A 21,479-nucleotide genomic window follows, 5' to 3' on the forward strand; every position below is an offset into this window, starting at 1 on the left:
CCGCACCCCGGGGGGGGCGGCCGCGCCCCGCCCGCAGTCCGCGGGCGCCGTCGTCGCTGCGGGGCCCCGGGAGCGCCCCCGGCGGCCACACCCCGCGGCGGGCCGGGGCCGGCGGAGGGGCGGAGGGAGGGGGTCGGCGCGGGGTGTCTCCGAGCCAGTTCTCGCGGTGCTGGCCAGGCTCTGCCTCCTTCCCCTCCCCGGCGAGCGGTGACTGTGCACGGCGGAGCGGGGAGCGCCGAGCCGGGCGCGGGGGGAGCCCGCGCCGCCCCGCCGAGCCCGGAGGGAGGCCGCCCAGCCGCGCGTCCCGGCCCGTCCCGGTCTCCCGCCCCATGCCCCAGCGGCGCTGAGCCTCCGCAGCCCGAACATGGCCACCACGGCAACGTGCACCCGCTTCACCGACGAGTACCAGCTCTACGAGGAGCTTGGCAAGTACGGAGCCCGCCGCGCGCCCCGCCGCCCGCCCGCCCGCCGCGGCAGCTGCCGGCGCGGCCCGGAGCCGCTTTTCGGCTCTTCGCGAGGAGCGGGAGGAGGGAGATTAGTCGCCGTAATCCTCCTCTCCGAGCCCTGCTGCCCCGGCAGAACCGCTGCCGGTCCCTGCCGCCTGCCTCGGGCTGCGCGCTCCTGTTGCACCCCGGCACTTCCTCTCTTCCCCCTTGCCCTCCCCGGCCCGGTGCTGCTCCCCGCCGCACGCTGCCGCTCCCTCCAGGCGTTCTGCGCCGGGACGCGGCACCGTCCCCGCCGTTCAGCGATGCTTTCGACCCCACTTCCTTGTCCCTGAGAAAGGACCAGGTGCTGCTGCACGGCGCTTCGCCCTTCCTCCTCCCTCCGCACTTGTCTCCGCATTGGCAGACCTGCTGCTGCACCCTAGCGCAGGGCTTCGCGGGGGACCTGGAGGGGCAGGGAGGCAGCGCGGGGGCAGCCGGGGCGGGATCGCGGGGACGTCGCTTCCCGGTGCCGCTGCTCCCCGCTCCCTCCCTTCCTGCACCAGCTGCCGGGCTCTGCTGCAGCTCTCCCTGTCCCCGTCCCTCCCCGCGCCGCTGCGGCTGTGTGTCACCGAGCCCGGGCCCCGCGCTCCCACTGCTGCGCGCTGCTTTGTAGGTAGAGGTTGAGGAAGGGGAAGCAGGGACGGAACTGCAGTGTCGGGAGGATTCGAGCCGTGTCAGCCCGGCTGTAGGGCTGCGTGGGGCCGCTGCGCAGCTCCTGATCCCATTTCTTATAGCTACATATGTCCGTTTGTCTGTGAACGTGGGATTACATTCCTGTTCTAAATGAACTTGGAATTATCTCCCTGCTTTCTCTTATTTGTCCTTTTCTCCTTTCCAAACCTTTCTTGTTAAGCCAGTTGTTATTCTTTTCCCACCCTGTTTTTTTGTTCTTTTTAAAGAAGGGACAGCACTGAGAGCTCATCTGTGTAGTCCTGCAGACTTTGAGTCCCTGTCTTTTCACCTTGGTCTCTGTTGTATTATCTCTTTTTTCCTCACAGAAATCCTTCTTCCCTCTCTCTCAGACCTCTTCTCCGAGTGGCTCTTTGGAGTAGTTGTAATAATATCAATAGTTCCAGCTTGAGAAAATGTACGAAGCCTCGTAGCTTCCTACTCACTCCATTCATAGGTACATGCTTATCCCCTTTTCAGGTGGGTAGACAGATGGAAGGGAGCCAGTACCTCCTGCCAGGTGGTGCAGGGATTTGTGACCGAGCACTCGAACGTGGGCAGAGTGCATCCCGGTTGTCTGATGTAGCTGCTGGGGCCACTGTCTTTGGGAGATGGGCTCACGGCTGCTGTTTGCCACATCATTCCGGGCTGCTTGTCTTCCACTCATCAGTCCCCGCGTGCTCTGTCCCTGTGCCTGTGTGCTCTCCCTCCCCAGTGTTGCTGTTCTGTCTGTGAGGGGGCTTGAGGCATCTTCAGGCGGGCGCTTTAGTGCCATATGTACCAGGTCTGATTTGCTCAGCAGGCAGCATGCACTGTCCATTGGATTCCCGTGTGTTGTTTCCCTCCTCTGTGTCTTCTGTACCGTCCTCAATCTAGTCCACTCTGGGGATAGAAGTTGCTGCTGTTACATTCCTATTTTCTGTTTCATAGCCCCTGCCCTCTTCATTTCTTTTCCAGGGGAGCCTTCTCCGTGGTCCGCAGATGTGTCAAGAAAAGTTCATCCCAGGAATATGCTGCAAAAATCATCAACACCAAAAAGTTGTCAGCCAGAGGTTAGTGCCTCAGATCTACTCTTGGTCCTCTCGTAAATAGAAAACATTTTGCCGCCGTTGAAACAGATCTGGAGTTGTTTGTCTGGGACACTACGCATCTGTTACAAAGTAATTGAGTTATGTGGCAAAGAGGAGATTAAAAGGAGGTTAGCATGGGATGATTGAACATCTTTTGTATCTGGAAATGAATACTTTGTGATGTTGGTTTTTTTTCTTTGGGGGATCTTTCTCCCGTGAGCCAAAGGAGAGGTGAGTTTACAGAGAACTTGCCTTTGTGTGCTCTGGTCGCTCCCGGTAAAGGGGATTGTCACAGAGGTCTGCCTTACCGGAACAGGTGTGGAGTTGCTTGTTGGTTTGTTTGAAAGAAGAATGCTATATACCTTGTTCCTGTTGTATGGCACTTACATGGAGGGAGTTTGGGCGCTAACAGGTTTGCCTCCTAAGGCAGAAATAGGCTGCATGGGGCAATCTAATGAATTTGACTTCTTGATGAATTAGAACAAGCGTTGCTTGCATTCTTCAGCTCCAGGGTTTCTAAAAGCTGAAACCAGACTGCTGTTTTAAGGAGAAACAACCTTAGCTTTTCTCCTAAGCTGCTGGTTTCCCAATTCCCAGAGGTATGTGTACACACAGAAGGTGGTGTATTCGCTTGTGTAGGGAGCGTGTTCTCCTAACGCATGGGGAATCCTTTGCAGGGGTTGGAGTTCTTTCCATGAGGTTCCCCTTCTCCAAAAGGACAAGAGCAACTGAGTTGTAGTAGAGGATGCTGAAAGCAGAGTGCAACAAGTTGAGATGCCAGAAGAGAATGTTTCCAGAAGATCTCAGTCCTTAGAGGCCATTCAGATTTGACAAAATGGATGTGTTAGGCCCTTGTCTGTCCTGCCAGCTGAATAAATGGATTATCAAGGGGGTAAATGGGGAAATGGAAGGCATAAGGAGGTGGGGAGGATTTTTTATAAATGATTTATAAGTGAAATGTTTTTGCCTAAAAAAGAGGAGAAAAAGGAATATCCATTCTCACTTGCACCAAAATATGAACTGTGATGATAAGAGCATGAGATGGCTTGACGAGTGGCAAGGAATTTTCATTTACTGTAGTCACACAGAGAAGTAGTATCAGAAGCAGAAAGTGCCAGGGTGAGAAGGCTGATTGCCCCACACCTGTGCCTTGTGGAGGTACACCTGATGATTTGTTGTTTCAGTATACCTAGCCTGAATGAAGTCACGTTGGGAACCAGTTGGTGTGGCTGTGTGTTGTTTGGGTGGTGGCAGCAGATCCTGAGTGACTTTGTGGCCCCTCCATGGTCACATGACAGTGGCCACTTGTGAAGGTGACGTATCCAATCTCTTCAGCTCAGTATGGGAAAGGTTTGGAAGGTATCTCTGCTTTGCTGATGGCCACTAATGCTGTGTTTTCTTTGCCATATTCCCTGACCATCCTGTAGTGAGGACAAAAAGTTCAGGAGAGCCATCTTCTCAGTGTGAGTGGCAACAAGGCACCTCAGGGAAGGAAGGAGTTGGCTTGAGAAACTGATTGCAAGGGAAAAGTTGTTTCTATGCAGAGGAGATGATACTGAAATTAACACTGGAGATAAGAGAATGGCAAAAAACTGCAGGGTAATAGCATTGAAACAAAATTCATAAACATACCAGCACAAGCCCAGAAGTAGCAGATCTGATGGAGTCATTTTTTAAGTGTTTAGGCACATAATGAGTTACGGAGGGAGCAATATATAGATCCTAATTGTATTTTGTGTTATGGTGATGACAGTTTTATGATCCAGCAAGTAGGAGATGTGTGGGTGAATACAGCCATGTTTTGAATTAGCTTCTAGTTTTCGTACCTTCCTGTCAGTGAAAATAGATTGAGAATACTAAACTGGTCCTCAGCTAACCAACTGGCAATGGATCCTTAGGAAGGTATTGGTTAGTTAGATCACAGCTGTGGGGAGAGGCAAGAAATGAAATGGCTTTCTGCTGATGTGGAAGAATGTCAGAAACAAAAAGTGACTGATCTCGCTTGTTTCCTTGAAGTCTCAGTGAGGCCTAAAGAACCTGTATTCGCCACGGAAAGTGGATGGTAAGTTCAGCTGAATATATGGGTTCCTCAGTTACACAGCTGTGTTTGCTGATAGCTTGAGAGGTTAACACGAAAAGGAACTAAATGCTTTGATAGGAACTTAGTGAGTTCACCTTGGAAAAGGGCTTAAAGCACTGAAGGAAAAATGCATGCTGTTTGGACATTGCAGCTGTAAATCAGTGATCAGAGAGATTCGATTCAGCAACCTGAAAATGAAAGTCTTGGTGAAAGGCATTTTATAGAGCTGTCTGCACAGGAGGAGAATTACGGCATTAATTCTGCAGTGCCCTGGCTATATGTTGCCTGATGCTTCCTTTCCCAGAGCTGGCTCTTCTCCCTGGGGAGGCCACATCTCTGCCTGGCAGCATGCACACCCAGGGCTCTGCAGCACACCCGGCTGCATGCCTGCCTGCTGGTGGGCCCACCGCCCTCCAGACCTGCGTCCTGCACCAGGGTCACAGCAATAGAATGTCTCCGGGCAGGGGTGTGCTGCCACTCTCCAACTTAAACATGGCTAAATCTGACATTTTGTGCCTTCTCCAGCAGAATTTGAACTAACTGACATAGTCACTGCTGCTTCCAGAGCCAGCACAGTGCTGCTGGTGAGGAGTACAGCCCATTGCGGCTGCTTGGAAGTTTTGGTTTTCCAGTGCTTCACTTTGGTTATGTCCAGGGAAGTGGTAACAAAGCCTCGCTCTCCTTTTGCTGTACTTTGTGTTACCTTTGATCAAGAGTCTTGATGAAGAAATAATAGATAGCTGACTGGAAAATGCTTGGTAGTTTGGTGCAGGTAGGTGGGAAGGAGGAAGAGGAACATTCAAGGGTAAATGGTATGTGTTTAAGGGATTCTGTTACTTGGCTTGCTTGTAAAACTGTTCTCATGAAGAGATGAAGAGATGTGGTACTGTTATGGGGCTTCTCTGAAGGCAAGGATGGCAAATGGTGCTGCTCTCTGCAAAGAGAACAACTTCAGTCTTGTAAGCTTCGTCTTTGTAAAATACAGAATCTGATGTTGAGAGTCTCTTGTTTCTTTTTGGTCTGTAGTTTTCAGATGTCTGTTCTCTCTTTTATTAAATCATATTAATCAGAGCTGGTCTAGATTAAAATTCATACTTGGTCTGTAATGAAGTATTTGTTATTATTTATATTGTGTTGATGCTTAAGACTGCCTGGTGAGGAGTATGCCAAGAACTTTGATGTTAAATAGGGGCCAAATGTGTGTGGAAAGGGAGAGGAAGCAGACTTTACCTTAGTCAGCATTCAGCTGATGTACGTAAGAGCAGTGGTTCTTGCACATGGGGAAATACAATGCCTCAGACATCTGAAATTCCTATGGGACTGAATGCCCAAGCTCTTACGAGAGCTATGGGCAGATGGAAGTAATAGCTGTGATTTTTATTTTATTTTATTTTTTTTTTTGGAAGCTATCTTGTGGGTGTCACCAGAGTACTTGTTTCAATGTAAAAATTCCTAGCAAGTAGAATGCAGTTCCTGGGCAGCAATTCAGATTCCTTACAGCGGTCAAAATGATCGAGAGAGAAGCAGAGGCTGCAGTGGCAGCAGGGAAATGTCCAGGTTCTGACTGACTGGTGTTGGTGTCTTGGGTAAGAGTGAGTTTTGTGGGGCTGGCAATGGAGAAACCCAGTTGTCACTTGTTTTCGGAGTATGCATCTAGAATGTATTTGAAGAAATAGTCCTGCTCTGGAACGAAGTAGGCAGAGCTCGATCCTGCAATAATTCTTAGCATGTCGTTTATACCAAACCGTATGTAATGATCTTACCAGCGCATGCAGAAGGACAGCATTCTTGGCCCCTTTTTTTGGTATATGTGGGGATCCTCTATGTATATTACCTCAATATTAATATTTCTTTGCTGCTGAAAATCGGTATCTTTCAACCCCTGTCACAGCTTTTGAAATACAAATGCAAAGCAGCTATTTGGAAAGTAAGACCTCTTTGCTGCTTTCTCCCTGCTGTGCCTTTGCTCTTGCCTGTGAAGAGCATAGTGGAATATAAAGGTGGAATTTCTTCCTTGCTTTCCATGTTTCCAAATTCGTAAATTACAAGAAAATTTGCAGCCTACCCAGCTATTTTGTTGTTGTTCCTGCAAGAGATTGTGTGGATTGTGGGAGGAGCAGGGAATTACTTCTGTGTATCAAATCTCACCAGGAAAAAACCACTCTTGATGGTTCTAATGCAGTTTTCTGTTTGGTTTTTAAGCAGCTCTCTTGTCCTAGGCTTTCAGTTCCAGAGTAGTTGTTGATTTCAGCTTTCTGGAGATGTCAGTAGTAGTTTTCCTGGCTGCTCAAACATTGAGCTTGTGTGCTACAAAGGAAGTTTAGCAGCATCACTCACCACCCTCTGCAACTGCTCTCTGTCTGCCCTCGGGTCAGGGCTCTGGGGCTGCCCTCCAGCCTCAAGGAATCCAGTGTGATGGATTTTGGCTGTGCACAGAGCTGCACTGCAGCCCACTGTGAGTGTGTGTGGCTGCAGTGTGCTGGTCACAGATGGCCGAGTCACAGATCTGAGTTCTTGAGAATGTCCTGAGATAGGTGTCCTCTGCCTGCATGTTTTGATGGGCTGGGGGAAAGCATTCTTTCTTGCAGAGGACAGCAGATCAAGCTATGGCTGCTCAGCTGTGCTTGCTGAGCAGCCAAATCGGGTCTGGTCATTTGGAGTGGGAGAGGAGCTGTCCTTCTACCACAGGTCTTTAAGCACTCACAAAGTACTGTGTTGTGTCTCATGCTTCTCTCCTTTCCTCTCTGTGAGCAGGCTGAGGGATGCTCTGTCTTGGGAGCACACAGATGAGCTGCAGTGATGTGCAGCAGGGTGGAAGATGAGGAGGGGGCTGTGAGGAGGGGATCATATGCTGCAGTCCCAAAATTCCCCAGCAGCCTGCAACACCATTGGGAGGGTGCTCAGCCAGTACATGTCACTGGAGGACAGGTCCCTTGGAGAGCTGCTTGGAGAAGGATGGATGTGTGTGAGGAGAGACCCTGGCTGGGAGTTGGAAGGAGGACGTTGAAAGTGGGACAGGGAGTGGGAAAATGCAGGGGGCCAGCCTGGCTTCTCACCTGCCTTGGTGTAACGGAGCACATGGGGCAGCATCGGCAAGGGAGGTGGTGGGCTGGAAGGTGAAAAGAGTGGGAGCACAGCTCATCCTGCAGCCACAAGCTGGCTTCCTCCCACTGTGGATTTCAGTGATGGCTGGGGTTACCCCAGGTTGCCTCTCAGTTTACACTGTATATTTTATAAAGGATCTGGAACAGAGCAGACAGGATTTCAGCTCGTGTCTGCCTTTTCTGTGGTCACATTGAGTATTAAATTTCCGGCATTAACAATAAGGAGGGTGGCAGTGGGCACCCAGATTGGGCAGGAGCTCCCAGAGCCACAGTGTGAGTGTGGGGAAGGGGGCTTGGCGAGAGTCTGGTTTCTCGTTGACATGATGTAAGCTGGATTTGTGTGGGGCAGATTAATGATTAGAGTAATTCCTGCGTGTGTCGAGAAGCTGTCAGTTCTAGAGTATTTGCCCTGATCAGCAAATGGTGGAAATATTTCCAGGTGTACCTCATGTGAGGAATGGGGTGTTGAAATCCCTGGGAATGTTTGGGGCAGGCAGAGCTGCCAGAATTCCTTGTAGGAAGGGCCCAGTGCATGAGCTGGTGGTGGCTGTTGTTACTTCTGGAGCATAGCGTGGAAACTTCCGTGTTGTAAAACTCTTTCTCTGGATGGTACTAAAGCCATCACCACCAGAGAGGATCCATCCATGAATCAGGAAGAAATTTCTGGAGATTATATATGTTTTCTCTCCTTCCAGCCTCCATGACATGTTGGATTATTAACACAACTGTTTTCAAGAGAGGTCAGTGGTAGCTTTGTCCTCTTCCACTCCCATAAACTATTTTGTTCTTTCTGACCCTGTAAACTGGGTGAATTTTTAAGAGGAGAGCACATTAGTGTAAAATGAAATCTCTCTCTACTTTGCCATCTTTGAGCACCATCTGTCTGCCATGTAACCCTTAAAACCAAGGTGTCTTCCCCCTTTTGTTAACTTCTGCCTGTCACCTGTTCTAGGATTTCAGGTGTGGTGGCTTGTTCCCTGTTGCTTTCTTTTTTTCTTTCCCATTCCTTTCCTCTGGGGCCCTGTGAGCTACGCTGACTGCAGGTTCCTTTTTTACCTTCTTAGATCGACTATCTACTTAAATATCACTGCGTACTGCTCTTGTGGCTGCTCAAGCATTCTAGTGTGGCTGCTTGTATGATTTCTGAAGAACAGTGGTAGAACACTTCTGAAGAAATGGCCTGGCAGCATCTTAGAAAGGTGCCTTTTCAGCACTGAGAGTTGCTGAAGAATAATGGGGCATGGATTGAACCTTCTGGGGAAACTGAGTCTTTAGTTGTAGGATTTTGTTTCCTTGTAGCTTTTTTCTATCTATTCTCCCCAGTTCACTTTTTCTTTCTGTTTTCATTTTTGAGCTTATTTTGAATGTTCAGTTTTCTGACATGTCAATTAATAGTAATTCTAGACATCTATAATGCTTTTACTGCAAATGTAATTTTAGTGATACTGCTTCACCCTCCTTCCTTCCCGGCTGGCATTGCAGAATCCTTGTTGCTTTTACCTTTCAAGTGAGCAGACGTGGGAAGCTAGTGGCTGTGCAAGTGGTGAATACCTGACAACCCTGAGAATAGTTGAGGGATGTCAGGAGAGCTGGTAAATGTTTGTCGCCTGTCAGGAAAGGAGGAGATAACCATGGCTCTGCTCTGTGTGTTGGAGCCTGATTCACCAGTTTGTGGCGGAGGCAAAGAGGAGAATTCCCCATCTCTAAGATGAGTAAATATGATGACCTTTTAGAGAACGCATGTATGCATATGGACATGATACTGTACTCTCAGCACTTTTGTGTTATGTTCTTGAGGGTGTGAGTTACACATCTCTTGGCAGCAGTGAACTGCTGTTCTGGTGCTTCCATCCAGTTTTTCCTGTTGTGAGCTCACCACGCTCTGGGCTGTGTCCTGTTGTCCCCATGGCTGAGGTTTCCTCAGCAGGGACGCTGGGATAAGGCTGGACTCCTGTCCTGCTCCTGAGAATGATGTTAGCCTTTCCTCTGTGCTGGAAGCCAGAGCTTGTTAGCTGTTAAACACAAGCTCCTTTTTCCCTGGTAGCCAAGGTACCATCTCCTGAAGCGCTGTTAATGTGCTTCTGTCAGAGTCACAGAAGTTGAGCTGAGAGTTGTGCTGGAGAAGACAGTCGCCACTGTGGGAATGAAGATCAAGTTAATGTAGAAGAAAAACACAGACAATTCCAACACCTCTCTGGGGAAAGTAGGTGCCTGCAGAGAGGAGGCTGGGTGCAGGCATGGCTCTGGCAGGCCAACGGGACCACACGAGATGGCGGTGGGAGCTGGGAGCAGCCGCGCCTGCTGGGCAGTGCTGCTGTCTTATCTCTGGGGGCTGTTGCCATGATGACTGTGGCAAACAGGGACTGAAAAATTTACCAGATGCGTGTGAGCCAAAGGATTAAACTTTCTCATAGGCGGGAAGGGAGGGAGGAGGGCGGGTGATGATGTATTAACGAAGGACAGCATCCTAGTGAGAAATACCAGGCTCGCTATCCATTAGCCACCGGAATGGTGGGGGGGTGTGGACAGACATTCCTCCTGCTGTCTGTGCCCCTGAGTGTCCAGACCCAGCACTGGGTACTGCTGGAGAGGGGGGTGAATGCATCCTGCTTTTACTGGTAGGATTTGCATTATTTGGATAGCTGAAAAGTAGAAAGTGGGAAGAGACTCTGTTTCTTGTATCAGTCTCTTCTTTTGTTCCTTACACCCACAAACAGCTGCAGTTGCCTACCTTGTGCTCGGAGCTTTTCTGCATCGGAGTTGGTGCAAATCATTGAGCTTTGTTGTTGCCTGCAGGTTTCAGGCTATTGAACGTGAGCCCATCCAGCCTGCACGGGTGTTACTGTTAGTACAAGGCTGCTGTCATTAAAAGTGTCTGATGCAAAATCGTGTCAGCACCATTAGTGCTCGTGCTGGTCTTGCCCCTGTGTGCTGCTGTTGTCGGTGCCGATTGGCTGCTATGTGGACTGACCTAGAGTTAGGGGATGGAACTGGCTGGGGAGCAAGGAGCTGAGCATGGGAGTGTTTGCACCCAGTGCCCATCTCAGTGCATCTCAGTGTCCCATTGCTCAGAAGGTGGTGTCATGTGGCATTGCTATGAGCTTGCAGGATGCCGTTCTGCAGTTTGCTTTGGGAGAGACAAACCTCATCTTGCCCAGCAATACTCTGGCCAGCAATACACATATTAGCCTAACATGTTTGCCTATGGATTTAGCAAGATAGAATTATGGTAATTAAAACTAGTCTCTCTCTAGAAGGGCTTCTTCAACTTACTGAAAAATGTTGATTTATGAAATGAGAAATTAATATATATCAAAATTAGTTGTATATGTCTTTCCTATGAGGCCAACTGCCAGTGGACTTTTCAGTTCCTGTGAGCAAGGGCTGTGAATGAGAACAAGGATGTTAAGGCACCTAAGCCAGATCCTGGAAGTTTGTGAAAAGGATTCTGTTCCCTCCCTTCACTTCCTGCTTGCTTGTAGGCAATTATCTGGGATAGGCTGCAACTTGTCTGCTGGAGTAGCAGCATCTGGAGGTGCTTTATCTTCTGCTCTGCAGTGTCACTTGCACTCAGCCAGTTGATGTGGACTGGCAAGGAGGGGGTTTTCTCAATGCCAGGGAAGCAGTGAGAAAAGTGGTCTGACACAGCAGCTCCAAATCTGAGGTGAAAAAGAAGGAGAAGAGCTAGCAATCTTTAAAGGCATCGTGCTTTCCTTTTCTTGAGCGTCAGGTAGCTCAGCAGGTGAGTTTTACCACGATTTCTCTTGAAGGAGTTTATTTTCCGAAGCTGTTACTTTGCTCCAGATGTGCCCTAAATCCCAGAGGATCTTGCAGTTGGGCTCCCTTCTGGGTGAGGTTTTCCTTACCTGTCCAGCAGAAGATAGCTGGTGTGTGAAGCTGCTCCTGCTCCAGGACATGTGTGTTGAGCCTGCAGGTGTGCTTACAGCTAGAAGTCTACTTTCAGGCACCTGCCTTGAGATTTGACTTGAGAGGGAGATAGTCCAGTGCTTTCTCTAGGCCACACTCATTAGATACACATTTCAAATAGCATGAGTGCTCTGGAAGCTTTTGCAGGGAAAACAGCTCGTTAAACCTCTTCTTGTATTGGTCTCCAGTGCTTGCCAAATACACTTAGCATTTCTACTGTAGTGGAGCGGCTGTCATTCTGAAAATGTGTATCTTGTTTTTTCCACTCCCCTTTTATCAGAGCATATAACATTTCATGGGTGATGGGCCAAGAAATCGCCCATGATGGCTGAAGAAAAAAATAGATGTGGAAGAAGGAAGTTCTGTTCAGTGATGCCCAAAGCTCATCGGGAGGGCTGCTCTGAGCTGGGGCTCAATGATGCCAAGCAGGACTCCTTTCTGTGTGATGCCCAGGGAGGTGGTATGGTGTTAAGTTTAGTTTTGCCTGCCTCGGGGCCTCTCCATGTAAGCTTTGGATATCAAATGTCCTCTGTTGAGATTGTGTCAGAGAGATTAGAAGTGTTAAAGTTGCACAGCTTTGGTTTATAAGTAGTGCCAATGCAGGGACAAAGCCAGTGTATGATGGATGTGCTTCTTTGGTGCAAGTCAAAGCAGTGATTCATAGATCTCGTGTTACTTTAAATATTCCTGATTTTTGGACTGCAGGCTTGAGAAGTGGCTTCCAGCTCTGCCCATTTTGGTCTGATCTGAATGTCATCTGGGCTAGAATCCGCCAGCTCTGCAGATTAGGATATTGTGTTGTGCCTACTGCTTGTTAGGAAGTCGTCCGGCTGAAAATTTTCAGTGTTGCCTGATTAGTGCTGAGCAATGATCCGCTGTCATCTCTGTCTATGTCTGAATTAGCCCTGCACTTAACGTGGTTGGTGCAGAGGAGCTTGTCCTCTGTGTGGAAGCACTTCAATAGCAGCAGACAGGGAGCCTCGCAGCATGCCTCTCTTCTGCAGACAGTGAAGCTGAGCATCAGAGATGTGAAAAAAAGAGGAGCAAGGTGGTTTGCTTTCTTGATAACCATTATCAAATATTGCTGACAAGTGCAGGTGGCTCTGGCTGCTGCTAGCAGTTGCTGCAGAGCTGGTTACCCAGCTTTAAGGAAGCGCATTATGCCGTATTAACTCCTTGTGGCTCTGCATGCTCTGCATCTTCACAGTTCTGAGGCTGAGCTACAAAAGCTTTCCCTGCCACCACCTCACAAATGGTCAACAAGTTCCTTGGCTCTAACAGGCTTTTCAGCCTGCTCATCTCCCTGATGAATTATGAACTGTTAACTGTGGAGGTTTTTCTTGTGTGAAAAACGGTGAAAACTCCTTCCTTACGTTGAAAATGCAATTCAGGTCTCACCTATGAAGTTAGCTTACCTGAACGGGCGGTGGGGGATGAAATGGGAACAGGGAAGTCTCCAGCACTGTTGAGCCAGAGGAATTTATACTCTTCCGTCTATCTCTGGATTCCTGGATCCTGCAGTGCAGTGAATTGGCACTGCTAGGACCTCCCTGCCGCCTGCTCACCTTGCTCGCTCACCGGCTGCTCCATCTGAACCCGCTGGCACTTGCTGGGAGCAGCGATGGGGATAAGGAAGAAGCTCCTGCCCAGGGCTGAGCTCCCTCGGTGAGATTCTTCTGTGTATTTCAGGACCCCCTGTATGCAGTTGGATTGAGGTGGAGAGGCTGGAGCTCTTCCTGGGGTCAGTCACCATCCCTGTGCCAGAGGAGCTGCTGTGTGGCCACAGCACTTCGGAGTGGCTCCGTGCCCTCCTGCCTCTCTCACTTCATGTCCACTTTAAGAGGGTTCATCTGCAATGCAGCTGATGGCAGGGAAGTTCTGTAAATCAAGAGGGAGCGAGTGCGAGCCAGCCCTCTGCCTGCAGTCATGGCTGGGTCCTCAGCACAGCCTGGGCAGACTTGCTCACAAAGGCATCTTTCTGCAGGAGGATGGAGAAGGGGCAGCAGCACGGTGCGGATGGTCACTGCTCCCTTCTTCTCCTGCCCCCAGAGTTTGCATGTCTGTGCCTGCATGGGATGCTCAGCAGCTGGAAAAGCACAATGGGCAGCAGCCTCGGAACTGGAAAATCCTGTCGTGCTTTTCCCTTCCTTGCTTCTCTGTCACAGTTTCACCAGGTGTTTGCTTAGGGCCGTTCCTGTCAGGACGCCTTCATTGCACACTCATTTCTTATGCAGGATGTCCTGTTACAATTCAGAGCCAGTGAGCTTCTGCACATGACTCAGAGTGTCACAGAGGACTTGTCAGCCATGGCTGTGTGGCTGCTTAGTGCCTCACTGCCTGGCATCACAGCCCCACTCACTGGAGGAGTAGGAAGAGCAGGGAAAGGCTGCTTGTGGACCTGTTGTGAATGGGAGCTCTTGTGGGATTTCTTGTGGTTCCTGGCGATGCATTTCTGAGGATGTTCTGGTGGAGAAAAACCCTCTGGTTTCTGCAGCGAGGTAGCTGGAAAGCAGGAAACCTCATGGGGACCTGCAGGGCTGTAACTTGGAACAGCACCCATGTTCTTCTGCAAAGACAGCAGCTGTGGGAGAGCTCTGCTGCTTCTGCTGGTGCTGAACAGGCAAGATTATCTCCCTTGCTGCATGTTCGAATAATCTAGGCAGACTTTGCTATGAAGTTCAATCTCAATTTCTTGATTACCACTTTGGAAAGTCATTGGTGATGCAGGAGAAACAGTTGTGTAATTCACCACCTGCTTTTTCTCCTCTGTTTCCCTTCTCTCCTGCTTGTCTGGGCATTCATTGTCCTTCTTGCAATAACTGAATTGTGCAAACCATGTATAAGCAGTGTTCCCTCCCCTTTTGCCAGGGACTGGCTGACTTGTTGTAAGAAGTTATTTTTAGGGTTTGCTTCCTGGGATATTCTACCCGTGGCCAGTTATGGTGATGAAAATGTCACTGAGACGTATAAAGGACTCCCAACTCATTGCTAGCGTGCCTGATCTCTCTGTTGTAATGGTACTCATGGGAGACAAGAGTCCCTTCCTACTGCATCACCTGTGATTAGGGAGACAGTCACAATGACTCTGCAGCTCAACTCCTTGTGAAAAGAACACCGAGCTTCCACTCTGAGTGTTGTGCTGAAACTGAATTGGCCCAGGAGGGGGAAAAAATGAGAGAGAAGGGGGAAAAAAATAAAGGAGAGAGGAAATAAAGGCTTATCTTGGGTGTCTTGGAGTTTTTCTGCCTTATCCTTTTTTTACATAGGGATGTCAGTGCTGCAGAGCTGTTTGTCATTACACAGAGCTGTTCCTAACAGGCCATTTGCTCCTTGTACTGGACATATTGGATTGCACTGAGTTGCTGCCAAAGGCCTGGGCAGACCAGAGCAGAAGGTGTGTGCTTTTTCTTTTTACACGCCTCTGCTGCCTCCCACCCCAGATCTGCTGCCTGAGCACCTGAGAGCAGTTGATCTTCATGGCAGCTATCTCCAGCTTGCACAGCATGAGCGCAGTATAGGAACACTGCGGAGCTGAATGAGGCCACAGGCCTGCAGTGTGTGTTCCCTGGTGCCAGTATTGGTTTAAGGAGCACCTGCCTCTTTTTCTTGGGCTGCTGTTCCCTTCTCAGTATCACAGCTTGCCCCATTCCTTTTCTTTCCTTTTCTTCAAATCAGGAAATGAAACTCAGGAGAGCCCTTCTAAAGGGAGTTACTGAGGTTTTGGGGTTGGAAAAGCACTGGATTTTCAGACAAATTTTGGGGGAAGAGATTGCTTGAGTGTGGCTCTTGAGGTTGGAGTCGCTGCTGAGAAGAGTGCATGCATGCACTGTGTCAGAGCTGTGCTGTGTGGATGGGACCTGCGTCACCCTCCTGGCAGAGGCTGTGGGGAGCAGAGTCGGGAGCGCCTTTGGATAGAGGCAGCAGGGAACTGTAGCTTGGTTTTCAGGCCTAGTGCTACTGGAACATGGTAAAGGACAGTGACCTTGTCTTGGCGGTGGTGTTAGGGCCATGCGGGGCCCTGCCAGCTGCAGAGAGGGGAGAGAGGCTGTGGGAGGGCTGGGGGACACTGTACCCAGCTAGATAGTGTCCTCAGGGCTAGCAGTGCCTACAGACCACTCTGTGTGTGTTTTTTAAGTAATCCTTATATTCAAACTTTACTGAATGCTAACTTCTGTTAAAGACATTTTGCTAGCTTGTTTCTAGGCAATAGCTTAAAGTACAGGATCAAGCTTTTAGACTCCTCTGGGGCCACAGGCAGCTGTGGTGTCTTTTTGTTTCTGCAGTGTCTTTTTGTTTCCTCTTCTCCATGTTCTTGACTGTTGGGTGGACTTAGTGACATGTGGTACATTTTGCTCTTCTGTATATATAGCACATCTGCTATATGTGATGTTGGATTTGGACACATCTGCGTTTCAAGCCTTCTCGCTGTGAGGTTTCCTGGTAGCTCTGTATTTACAGCTTGCTCTGCTTAGTTTAAAGTTATCCTAGTATTGCAAAGGGAACTTGCTCTTAAAATAGACGGCTTGGCCTTTTTTTTTTTTAATTCTTAATTATTCTCATCCCCTGAAACTTGGTTTTTCATCTCATTGTTGGAAGAGCCTATTTTGACAGGTATTATCTCTTAGAGAGGAGTTACTCAGCACTTGGATGCAGAGCCATTCATCTATGCCCCCAAGAAGATATTGTGTTTACTTGGCTCCTAGAGTACCTAGGGTACCAGAATCAAGGCAGGGTTTCCAGCATTCCTCCCTCTCTCAACTGGTTGGAATAGCTGGAAAAGTAGTGAATACTGACATGCTGTGTGGACACAGGTCCTACCACTGCATCTCATGCAGCAAAAAGAGGTTTTCTGCTTAATTCCAGTGTTAGGAACACATTGAAATTCTGTGCTTTCATTTCTTTCCCAAGCTTCATTTTTGGGTTCAAACTACATTTCCTTGACTTATTCAAGAGATATCCACCTGTTTGATGACCAGTGATAAGTATGGCATTTTATTTAAGATTCTCACTGTGATGTTACATTGTGATGGAAGACTGGGGGCTGGATGCTGTAGCTTTCCAGTCTTGGACAGCCCTGACAGTGACTTCTGAACATTCATGTATCAAGGTTGTATGAGAAGGAGCTTGTATAGCTCCTCCTGCCTGGATCCCTATCGATTCAGTTCTTGCCTTGTTAAAGGTGGAGGTGTAATGCAAGGAGCTTCCACTTTCAGGTGGGGTATTTCCAAGTTTTTGTTAAGGATTTGCTCACTTTTGAGAAAGAATGGATGTTTAGTCCTGCTCTCCAGGGGAGATTTCCATTTCTGCCTCCACTGTCCTCCCAATATACTTTTTTCCCCCTATATAAAAGAAGGTTCTTCACTATGTTTTGCTCTTCTGCACCACAAGATCGCTATGTGTACCCGAGACCGCTAGGAAAGCAATGGTGTTTTTTTCTTTTTTTTTTTCCTTTTTTTTCACTTTAGCCACTTTTCTCAGTCTTGCTGTGCTGTTCCCCTCACCATCTACTTAACAATTCAATAGCCATTATTCTTTCATCGAGCAATTTGGCATCTGATGTTCTCTGTCTTCCCAGTCCCACTATTGGGCAGGCAAGCATTAGCACTGTTTTACACTTGGACACACCAGGAGATGCAAATTTTAAGGTGCTTACCAGTGCACTTGGACTCTTCTCCTAACTTGTTAAGAATTATTGCCAAGTCTTATTCTTTGCTGTAACAGCAATGTGGAGAGCATAGACAGAAAAAGGACTGTGGGCATTTTGGAGGAAATAATGTGAGCTAAAACATGTAGTACTGACTAGAGTCCTCTAGTTCAATGGGCACTGTAACAGGATTTTTGCATATTCCCTGTACTATTTTTCCCTTTGGTTTGCTTATTGCTTAAGAAGTACAGTGCTGGAATACACAGTGTTTGGCATGCTGTGTCTGTGAGCTTGGACTCGCTACTGTTCTGTTGTTTTTCCAAGTGATAAGAGGGAGTTTGAAGACTGGAGGTAAGTGCAGTTTGTACAGAAGGCTTTTTCATAGGTGACAGTGAACAGGATGCATTTGTTAAGACTAATCATAACAAGAGAAAGGAATCACCTGGATAGAAAACGTTAGTGGTGAGTGTTGGCCACAGCTGCAGGAACTGGGGCAGTAACAGCTGCAGTGTGTTGTTCTCTGGAAGGGGTGAAAATGAGATAGCAAACATGAGAACTTGGATCTCAAAGATCTAAAGGAGTTGCACTGCCAAGAAATGTATAATTTGTAACTAAATTCAGCAGCATCACTTGAGAGTGAAAATAAAAGCGATCGTAGGATGAAAATTCAGATAAATTCTAAAATCGGCTTCATTTAAGGATCTAAGTAATTGGGCCAGTTGTGAAAATTTAGATCATGGGGTACTGTCAGGAAACAGTTCCCTTTCCTTGCTCACTGTGTCTCTAAGCTAACTAATCAGCATGTTAGCATGGCTTCCTACCTCTAAGAGAACTTAGAAACGCTGGCCTTAATGTATGGTTAAGCTTGAAGTCTTTCCAAACGAAGCTGAAGATGTACAAGGTACACTGCTGCAAACCCTCTTGATCATATGATAATGTCAAGCTAGTATGAAGTCTTCAAGAATGTAACATCCTTTGCCACCCAAGGAGTGGATGGGTTTAAGAAGATTACTGTTAGCTCGTCAGTAAGGAATAATTAGAAGTTACGGGACAGAGCTGAAGAGCTGTCATTAATTGAATGCTGGTTCTGAGTAGGGAATAAGAAATGGGAGGGAATGTCCAGAAATCCATTCTGTACTTAATAATGTATGTGCCAGGCGTGCTGCTTCTGTGTGAACCAGCAGGATTCAAGCTGTCTGTAGCGGGCAGTTAGAAAGCATGCTGCAGGGCTGTGGGAAGGAGTATCTGTGTGAGGGGGAGCTGAGGGAAAAAGAAAATTCAAGGGAGGGGTGGAGTGTGATAAAGGTTAATTAAAGTGTGCTGCAGAAAGTTGTTAGATGTTCTTGTGTGCCCTTTCCATAATAAGAGACAAACTTGGTTATGCAACAAATTGAAAATTTATCTTTTCAATAATTCATTTCAAACTTGCTGCCTTGAGACACATATCACAGATTGAAAAAAGGGATGAGGAACTCGTGTGTAATTAAAGTCAGCATATGTGAAAAGGAATTCTTTTTAGAAAGAGAAGGCTTACGGTCTTATTTCTTCAGGTTATTTATGTTTCACACTGGGAGTTTAATCTCTTTTCTCCTTTGTATGAGGTGACTGGGGCAGTCCTGAAACAAACATGGATCGCTGTCTTCTGTATTTGCAACTGCTCTGTCCTCCATTTCAGGGAAGAATACAAGATTTCCCTTGCCTCATGCTTCCCTCTGGAGACAGAGCTTTCCTAGCACCACAGCAGGAGAGTGGAAGATGAGGAAAGGGATGGAGATTGGGCTCCAGCATTGACAGTGATCTCTGCTATCATATTCCTATGATAGGAAAAAAAATATATATATATATATATAAGAAGGGCATTCAGTCAGGAGCTTTTTTCAATTGGTCTCTTCTGCCATGTGACTGTCCTAACGTTCCAGCATGTTGTAAGTTGAATTGATTCTGTTCTACCTGAATTAGCAGGTTTCAGCCACTGCTGGTTAGGGAATGTGAGACAAAATGAATTAGTGGTCTGGCCATGAGGAGTATTTAATTTAAGAGCTCTGAGAACTGACCGCTGTGGCTTGACTTTCCTTGCTTTTGGAAACTGTGTCCGTCTTCACTTTAGCTTTTCCTTCATCTTTAGATTGAGTGGGTGATTGAACTAGATGATCAGTAGGGGTTCCTTCCAATCTCAACCATTCTGGGATTCCATGAAAATATAATGCTATTGAGGACTAATGGTGGCATGTAGACCTATGCTAGCACTGTTGCATATAAGTTTTTGGCCTTCAAGACATAAAATTTTCAATGGGTCTGTAGAGGTTTTTTGTTGTTGTTTTCTTTTTTCTTTTTTCCCCTATAGTAAGGGGAGTAGAGAGAAGATAGTAAAGGGAAGGCTTCAAGAACATAGCATCCTGTGATGCTAATTTTAGAAGCTACATAGTGCAGATCTCCGTAAAAGAGAGTTAGAAAGTATGTTTTGGTAGTTTATTTTTTTTTTTCACTTTTATAACTAGTAGGAAAGAGGATATTAGTGCTATGAAGGAGGACATGAAGCACAGTCCTGTGGATTGCCTGGATATAGCAGGTACATGGAAATAAATTCTTACACTGAAGCTCTGAATGTTGTTCCACTTCTCTCTGGGGGTGTTATGCTGGCTGTCTCCAAACGAACAGGGCTTCTCTCAGGGCTAGAAGTTCAAGTTGATTGAAGTATTTGAATCGAAAGCATGAAGAGTGTAATTTCACACCTTCTCTGTGGCAAATGATATTACAAGTTATTAGCCAATTCAGTGCACAACTCTTAGGAATGTAAATGATGTACGTAACTGAAAGCCCCGGCGATTCCGCAGTTTTTGTGGAAACATGGAAACAAATCAGACAAGGGCTTCTCCGAGAAGGGATTTGAACTGCTGTCCAGGCTGACTGTGCCAGGGAGAAGCGTGCCAGCTTCTGTGCTCAGTGACACTGCAGCTTTGTAGAATTGAGAGGCATGTCCAGCCGTCCCTTGACACCTCCAGGAGCACACGCCGTGCCAGGCTGTCGGCTGGAGGGAGTTCGCACTCCTGAGTCTGGCTGCCTGGGGGAAGGGGAATGTTTGTTTGCTTGCTCCTTGGAGTCGCCTGGGTGCCTCTTATTTAAGGATGTGATTGCATATTGAACATAACTGTAAAATCCATGATGTGATTGCTGACTCCCTAAAAGTTCTGAAAGTTTGTCTCAAGTGAAAAAGGTTTTTGGTTTCCTAATGCTATGTTTTAAAACCAAGTTCTTATTTTCAAAGCATGAAGTATACCTTAATTGAAAACTGGGGATCTTAAAGCCATCCCTCTCTTAAATGGTCAGTTCATTTGGAATAACTGTGAATCCAAATGAAGGGCAAATCGCACTTGGTTGTGAATTATCAGTGTTTATGGAAAGGCAAACTCTATTTCTTTCCCTACTGCCCTTGCCACAATGAGAACATTGCTTTTGTGCAACATAAACTGCATTTAGGAATGGTCTTGTGCTTAAGAGCTTTTTATTAATGAGGCCTATTAGCAATAATGAAAAATGGCAGCCTAAAAGTGCAGAGCTAGCCAGAAAAATGATTGTCCCAGAATGACAGGATGGCTGCGTACTTGTTCTTGGCTTATTTGATTTGGAGCAGGGGGAGCGGTGTTTGTTTGGCCCTGGAGGAAACTGTTCTCCTGCAGACGTGCCCGTGGGACCCAGATGGGGACTGGTGGGGCTGGGGCTCCCCATGCCACAGCTTCCTGGGCTGAGCCTCACCAAGCCCATAGCAGGCCTTTGCTTTCCCAAGGCTCAGCAGGGCGAACAGTGGCAGGACCCAGCTTCACATCTGTTAGAAGGAGCAGCTCTGACTTAGCAGCACAGAGTGGTTGTGTGCAGTAGGAAAACGACTTTTTCACATAATTATTCATCTGTCTATGTTTGTGTTGTAGTGTGTTACCACCTCCGCATCATGTGCTTTTTCAGTTGGGACAGATATGCATTGCTTTTCATTGCATGAATAATTCTGCTTAAGGAAAGGGGACCCTTTGCAGTGACTATATTGGATTAAACATATGAAAAAATGTTCCCACCGCATTCCCGCTTAGGAGATGACACAAGAAGATTGCATCAATGTTGCTTATTCATGTGAATAAGCCAGGCACTACAGGGACAGTCTGCAGAAGTAGAAGCTCCCTTTATCTCCCAGCTTTAGCATCCTCCAACTCCGTGCTATACCCACATGTCCGTGCTAGTAATTTCCTTTTGAGACACAACAGCCTGCCATGGCACACCGCCGGCTTGGAATAGCTTCCCCTGATATGGGACTGGCTTGCCTGTCCTCACTGAAAAGGATTTCTCTGCTTATTCTCTTACTCCTGTTTGTGCTACGTTGTTCTTAAGAAATAGGAGTTTCAGGAGTTATAGGATTCTGTGCCTTGGGAGGATTTTCGTGGTGTGACGGGATTTTAGGGCAGACAGAAGATCATTTCATATCAAGATGATGATTCTTCTCTTCTGGAGGCA

At 47.6% G+C, this 21,479-nt stretch overlaps 1 protein-coding gene across 10 annotated transcripts in view; it reads left to right on the forward strand.

Moving 5' to 3' along the window:
- The first annotated feature begins 292 nt into the window (after positions 1-292).
- Positions 293-21,479, forward strand: part of CAMK2G (calcium/calmodulin dependent protein kinase II gamma) — a 110,530-nt gene continuing 89,343 nt past the window's right edge. For 5 of the 10 annotated variants that reach the window (XM_042863199.1, XM_042863202.1, XM_042863197.1 and 2 more), the window contains exons 1-2: positions 293-429; positions 2,112-2,206. In XM_042863199.1, coding sequence (XP_042719133.1) covers positions 365-429; positions 2,112-2,206 — 160 coding nt within the window. In that variant the 5' untranslated portion in view covers positions 293-364. The remainder of the gene's footprint in view (positions 430-2,111; positions 2,207-21,479) is intronic. The other 5 variants (XM_042863205.1, XM_042863204.1, XM_042863206.1 and 2 more) reach the window with 2 other exon arrangements.

The sequence above is a fragment of the Lagopus leucura genome, unplaced genomic scaffold (assembly GCF_019238085.1).
Source record: "Lagopus leucura isolate 7727_CA_CO unplaced genomic scaffold, USGS_WTPT01 Super-Scaffold_739, whole genome shotgun sequence".
NCBI lineage: Eukaryota > Metazoa > Chordata > Aves > Galliformes > Phasianidae > Lagopus > Lagopus leucura.